Here is a 7,024-nt window from a genome sequence, read left to right as displayed (position 1 = left end):
AGGAAATTATTTTTTAAGATTACCCTTTCAAAACTCTTTCTTTGTTTCTTATTGGTCTCTTTCACAAAAACTTTTGCTTGGAACCCCTTGAATATGACCCTGGCACAATAGCCTAGGGGCTAAAGTCCTTGCTGGGATCCCATATAGGTGCTGGTTCATGTTCCAGCTGCTCCACTTCCCCTCCAGCTCCCTGATTGTGGCCTGGAAAATCAGTGTAGAACAGCCCAAAGCCTTGGGACCCTGTGCCCAAATGGGAGACCAGGAAGAAGCTCCTGGCTCTTAGCTTCCTATTGGCTCAGTTCTGTCAGCTGTGGCCACTTGGGGAGTAAACCAGCAGACAGAAGATCTGTCTCTCCTTCTTGTGTAAATCTGACTTTGCAATAAAAACAAAATTTTTAAATAAATTTTAAAAATAAATTTTAAATAAATAAATTATATATATAAAGGAATCCCACATATGGCTTGTGAGTCTATTCTCAAGTGGCAAAAGTCACCTGACCTGAGTCTGTCATAGAGGCTTATTCTAGTATCTTACCGGCATTTCCCCATCTTAGGAGAGTCAGTGCACCTACTGAAAAGAATATTGCCCATGGACGTGATGGATGTAAAGAATGTTGACCTACATATTTTGAGTGCATTTCTAACTTCTGACACATTGTACTACTATGTGGTAGTACAATGAACCAGATAAGTGGCTACGTAAGTCTCCAAAGGAATCATATTGCCCAGGTTACAAAAACATTAAATGTCCAACAATTTAGGGTCTAGGTTAGCATTGTTGGCAGTGAACGTTTGCTGAATTCTTGAATTTCTTACCTTTATTGTTGTTCCTAAGTGAATTTTTGTCAAGTAGTAGACCACCGGAGTAAGAGGTAAGAGGAAATAGTCTTCCCACCTATAGTAGCATCATCAAATCACAGACAACAGGTTGTTCCTATACCTTCTTTATTTGATGCCACTGCAAGGTTCAACCTTCAAGATGGGCTTTCTCATTTTATTTATTTATTTTTTTAAGAATCATATTAGTTTTTAATTTGAAAGGCAGTTTTACAAAGAGAAAAATCTTGCAACTGCTCGTTCATTCACTCCTCAAATGGCTGCAATGACCACAGCTGGATCATTCCAAAGCCAGGAGCCTGAAGCCTCCTCCTAGTTTCCCACATGACTGCAACAGCTTAAGAACCCTGGCCATCCTCAGTTGCCCTCCCAGGCACACCAGCAAGGAGCTAGACCAGAAGCAGAGTAGCCAAGACCTGAACCTCTACCTATATGGGATCCTGGCACTGCAGGTAGAGCCTTAACCTATAAAGCCATGGTGTGGACACCGGCACTTTATTTTAAATGCTTTATTTACTACAACAAAGCCACAGAATCCTGAAAAGCTAAAAGCAAGACTGAGATGCTTGCTAGAGAAGATCAGCAGACTAACCAGGTAAGAGTTCTTGGTTAATTCTTCAAAAGACAGTTTTAGTTAGGCCCACCACATCCAAAAACCTCAACATGTCAGGGTCTCAAATCTGAAAACACCCAGGACGTTGGAATGAACCTAAGCTAACTAAGCTAACTAAACAGTCTAGAGCAATAAGGGCAAACAAGTCACCAAAATGTTTTTGCATTAACTGACAATAACAAGTACTGTCATGATGACCAAGTTTTTGTGATTACAACTAGTACATTCTTTCCCTGCAGGCACAACAAGTGCAAACCTAAAGTATGAGCCAAAAAAAAAAAAAAAATGAGCAAAGAATGGAAAATGAAGAGATGTATACTCTTGAGAAATATCTTACCCATGACATGTGAATACTGATGAAGACACTGGTGTTTTCTAAATCATGAAACTCTTCTCGATGGCCATCTGTGCATCCTCCCTCCCCCCAATTTAAAGGCGGCCTCTCACGTGCTAGCTCGCAACCTCACTGACATGTTTTCTCTGCTATAATCGAAGTCTTCCTAAGTCCACACTTGCTCCATTATAGTAAGATTGCCTAGGAAGCAAAAGCCATTAGTACATGAAAGTACTGCCCTATTCACACCCCAGGAGGCAGAAGTTACAATATAACACAGAAACTTACAATTCTATTGCAAGGAAAAATTACAAATCTTGCCACAAGTTTAAGGTTTCAAGGTGTAATGAAAGTGAGGTTGGTAAGACAGAGGCAAAAGAGGTTCTGTAGAATTAAACTAACAAGGGCCGCACACCGTGGCCTAGCAGCTAAAGTCCTTACGTTGAACGCAGCAGGATCTCATATGGGCAGCAGTTTTAATCTTGTCAGCCCCGCTTCCCATCCAGCTCCCTGCTTGTGGTGTGGAAAGCAGTCGAGGACGGACCAAAGCCTTGGGACTCTGCACCTGCATGGGAGACCCGAAAGAGCTCCTGGCTCCTGGCTTTGGAATGGCATAGCTCTGGCTGTTGCGACTCACTTGGGGAGTGAATCATCAGAGGGAAGATATTTTTCTCTGATATTTTTCTCTGTCTCTCCTCCTCTCTGTATATATCTGACTTTGCAATAAAAATAAATAAATCTTAAAAGAATTAAACTAACAAGGTAGAAGCAACAGAGATGACGACTCTGTGGTTGCTTCAGTTTACTTTGAATATCAACGAATTGAGGCCTTTGGGAGAGGTGATGAAACCATATAGCATTTTTACAAGATGACCATCTTTTTGATCCTGCTGCGAAAGTCAATTATGAAATCAAGTCTGTCAAAGGCATGTGGGGAGAACAATAATATCTTGTCTTCATCCGTAGTAAAATTCATGACTGACACTCTTATAACGAAAGACAAGTTCACAAGAGAAAAACTTAACAAATTTATTAAAGTTTTATGTGACATAGGAACATTCAGAAATGAAGATCCAAACATTCAGGGAAACTCTACATTTATGGTTAGGTTTAATGAAGAGTAGAACTCACATAAGGTATGATTGTCAAAATGGGAACATAATCTATTGTAAATATTGGGGGCGGGAGGTTTCAGAGTGTGGGCAGAATTTAGCAAGGACCATTCAGATTCTTCTTGGCCTGCAGGTAGGGGACAATGCATCTGTTCATGAAGGTGGTTCCTAAGGGAGAAGGCAGGAGATTGGAGAGTAACATTCTTATACTACATGCTTTGCTTATAGAGAGAGGAATTCTAGAATTCACGGAAGAGTCAATTTCAAATGACTAAGGCAAGAGCAGAGAGACTTTCTTACTTCATTAGTTCTCCAGTTTCCTGTCTCTCAAAATCTTTGTATGTTCAACTGTCATATTTTGGAGTTCAGTGCTCTGAGCTCAAACAGGTGGCTGGCATTTTGTAGATAAAATTAAGCTAACAACATTTTTCTTGATTTAGTATGTATTCATTATGCAATTAGGACATGTGTACTTACAGCATAAATTTAGTTGCATATAGAAGAGAATAAATGTTTTCATAGTTTATGTTCAGATGAAGTCCTAAGGGGGGAAAAAAAAATAAATGAATTGCTCTGAAATCTGGCCCTTCTTTTAAGATTAACTTTGAGGAGACTTTCCCAGAACCAATCACATCATAATAATGGGGCTTCTTGAGTAATGGAGTACGACTTTCCTGGTGATGACAGTCTGATGCCTCTTTCTATTTATGTGTTAAATTTTATTATTTTATTACTAAAATATCCTTATTTTCAAATACTTGGAAAGTAACTGGCAAGTTACTATTGGGGTTTTCCTATAGTATTACTTACAAAGGGTACTATCGGAGTCACCCAAGGAAATTCTAGTGGAGCAGCCAGGATTCACAGGGCACTTGGGATGCAATGAGACACTGCATGTGAAACATTCGGGTTTGTACTTAATAAATGATGAACAGTTTTATCTGTAAAATCTTTAAATTCATCCAGTAGCAAGCATGTCTTATTTGTATCAAAACAGTAAGAGTGTAGCAAAACAATAATGCTCACTTGAGTCTCAAACACAAAATTAAACCCTTTATTCCATCCCGTCTTTCGCCTCGCATTTGAAGTTCCTTTCCTTTTCCCTATTGTAGAGCTTCTGTCCTGTGCAACTTAATGGCCTTCACCCCATTTCCCTATCCTCCTGGAATCGTATGGGGGCTAGGAGGAGGATGGAAAATTTATAAATTGGTGAGCACACCCACCCTCCCCCCAAGATTCTGGTATGCTCTCTCCTCACACCCACCAAAAGTCCCTCTACTTCACATAGAATTTCATTTAGCTAAAGGTAAAAGCAAGTGAGAGGTAGAATTATTTAAGTCATAGAAATTTTTTGACACCTCGTAACAATGGACACAGCAAGGCAGAGGCTCTGATCTGGTAACTGACTCAGAGACACACAGCTGATACGTAGCAGCATCCTTGGACATGCTATGCCATCTAACCTTACAGTGAAATCACCCGAATGCTGTAAATCCGACCAACAGAGTTTCAGGCACTAACCAAAAAGCTAAAGTTTCCTCCATCCCGGTAATTTGTTTCATTTCCCCTGGCAAATACTGAATTTCAACTGGTTCTACAAAGCAGCATCCTTGACGTACTCTGATATCTAGCCTCCCCCAGAGTAAAAGGAAAGCGACAGTGGGCAAGTCCATTCAGGTGAAAGTGTCTCCTGTTATGGGCAGAAGCGAGTTTCTCATCGCTAAGCACCAAATGCTGCATTCTTTCGAAAAGTGCAAGTCCTGCTCACTGCGCATCCGGGAGAAGCGGGACCAACGCGAACCTTTTAAGGTCAAACGAGCCATCGGTCAGCCCTAACAGCGTGCCCTGTGTCGGCTTCTGCGACCACCGGGTGTTTGCGTGCCAGCTCCGAGCTCCCCGGCAGCAGTGCCCAGGCACCCCGGCGGGGAGCACGGACCCCCGCGAGCCGCCGCTCGCTCGGACCGGCTCCCTCGGGCTCCGGGCCGGCTCTCAGTCCCCCGAGGCCCGCGTCGGCCCCGCAGCCTGGGGGCGGGCGCGGGGCGGGGCCTGGCGCGGGGCGGGCCGCCGTCGGAGCCGCGCTCCCCTTTGTTCTCGACCATTGTGTGGCACTTCCTCGGGCGCTGCCGCTCGGCGCGCCGGCAGCTGTGGGGTGTTCGTGAAGGTTATTTTAGTGCTTTTTTTTCTGTTCATTTCTGAGTACGTGAGAGTCCCCCCGGGTTCCGCCGGACGCTAGCCGGGACTCGGGGCGACAGGTGGGGTGGGGAATGTCTCGGCTCCCGTGGGCTGCCCCGCGTCCCTTCCCCAGCCCCACGACTGGTCCTGGAGGCCGCGGTCCCTGACAGACCCAGCAATCCGGGCTTCCCCCTCCTGCCCGACGAAGGGCGCAGGCTGTGGGCGCGCGGGGCTCCGCCGGACAGCGGGGCGAGGGTCGGAGGCCGGCGCGCCGCTCCAGCCCGGCCGCCTCGGCGTCCCCGGAGCCGGCGCTAGCGTCGCCACAGCCCGCCCCGTCCCTCGCGCTCACGCTCCCCGGCCGCCGCGCGGCCGCCTCAGCCCCCTTATATAGCCCTCTAAAAATAGCTCGCCTCGCGCCGCCTTGTAAGGCAGCAGGGAGATCCTCAACGCGCCAATCGGTGTCCGCCGTCCGAGCCAGGCCCCGCCCAGGGCCCCACTCCGCGCTCCCTATTGGCCCTGAGTGACTTCATGAGCCCCCTGTTTACCTTACATGGTCACACGCGGCCTAAAGGACGCCCTCCTCCGAGATCCCACGGCTGCGCGCAGAGCCCGGCGGAGGGAGGGAGTTTGGGGAGGGGGAAGAGCAGGAGGAGGAGAAAAGGGGAGGGGGGAGAGACTACAAACTAGCAAGGATGGGGTGGGGGGTGGGGAAGGATGGGAAGGGAGGGGGGGAGAGAAGCGATCGCGAGAAAAAAAATGCAACCTCCCAAAATAAAGAGCAAAGATTGCATTAGGAGCGAACAGCGCTGCAGAAATAGATGGCAGCTTCGTGTCAGTGAGTTTGCATCCCCCTTCCCGATCCACGCGCCGGAGTGATCAGAGCCCTGGAAGGGAATTGTTACTCCCGTGGAGTCCCCTTTCCTGGCAGCGGTCTGCACTGTACACGCTGGATGCCTCGCTCCATCCACCCCGCTCACTCTCTCCTCTCTCACCTCCTCGCGCCCTCTCTCCTGCATTGATTTTTTTTCTCCTTTATAGTTGACTGAAAACAAAACAAAACAAAAGGGCCACTGGATGTCTGCCTTCTTGGGGGGTGAGCCAGACAGACTGACAAACAAACAGCCCCGACTGTGTCCGGGGGAGAGTGTCTCCTCCCGTTGTGCCCGGCGGCAGCAGCATGGACGTGTTGGCTAGTTATAGTATATTCCAGGAGCTACAACTTGTCCACGACACCGGCTACTTCTCAGCTTTGCCATCCCTGGAGGAGACCTGGCAGCAGGTGAATGATTTAAATTACTTGTGTAAATCGTGTGTCGGCGGCGGAGACGTAGGGGCTGCGTTGGTGTGGGCTTGAGGTTGAATTTTGGTTTGTTCCTTTTTATTTTCCTTTTGTATCTCCTTGGACTGTGTTTTGTTTGAGATGTTTTTCTGCGACAGTCCTATGCGCTTACCTCTCCACCCGCCCCAAACCCGACCCCGGTAATATGCCTTGCGGAGCAGCGGGTCCCGGCTGCCTGCGGTTCAGTCAGCACACGTCCCTGCGCACACGTTGTCGGGGCTGCCTGTCCTCTCACCCCAAAAGATCGGCCGAACTTCGGGGGGTTCGGAGGAGCCCAGTGGGGAGCGGGTATGGGGTTGTAAGAGCCGTCGCTGACAACCTACAGCGTCCCTAACATGCTGGTACCTTAAATCAGATTCATGTCTTTCAGCTGGTACTAAGGAACCTCAGATAGATGGGGGGGGGGTAGGGGAGCTGCGGCAGGAGCGTTTTTCCCAGTAATGAGTGAGTGTCAATAATGAATAGGAGCTCGCTTTTGAGATTAGAACGAGGGCAGAAGGGAGAGGAGGTAGTGACAAAAGATACTTGCGGATCGCTCTACAAGGATGATGGAAGCTGTGTCTGTGGGGCTGACGCTGCTTCCTCGGCTACCCCAGTGTAATGCCTCGGGAGAAGAA

General features: G+C 47.6%; 1 protein-coding gene across 2 annotated transcripts in view; it reads left to right on the top strand.

Annotated features, from left to right (window-relative positions):
* Positions 1-5,888: 5,888 nt before the first annotated feature.
* The window catches only part of KLF7 (Kruppel like factor 7), a 93,032-nt gene continuing 91,896 nt past the window's right edge, over positions 5,889-7,024 (top strand). The window contains exons 1-2 of one of the 2 annotated variants that reach the window (XM_040984550.1): positions 5,889-5,903; positions 6,107-6,347. In XM_040984550.1, the coding sequence (XP_040840484.1) occupies positions 6,246-6,347 (102 nt within the window). In that variant the 5' untranslated portion in view covers positions 5,889-5,903; positions 6,107-6,245. The other variant, XM_040984551.1, reaches the window with a different exon arrangement.

Source organism: Ochotona curzoniae, unplaced genomic scaffold (assembly GCF_017591425.1).
Source record: "Ochotona curzoniae isolate NIBS_2020 unplaced genomic scaffold, NIBS_Ocur_1.0 contig_4148, whole genome shotgun sequence".
NCBI lineage: Eukaryota > Metazoa > Chordata > Mammalia > Lagomorpha > Ochotonidae > Ochotona > Ochotona curzoniae.
Note: the sequence above shows the minus strand (reverse complement) of the source record. Positions and strands in the feature narration are given on the sequence as shown.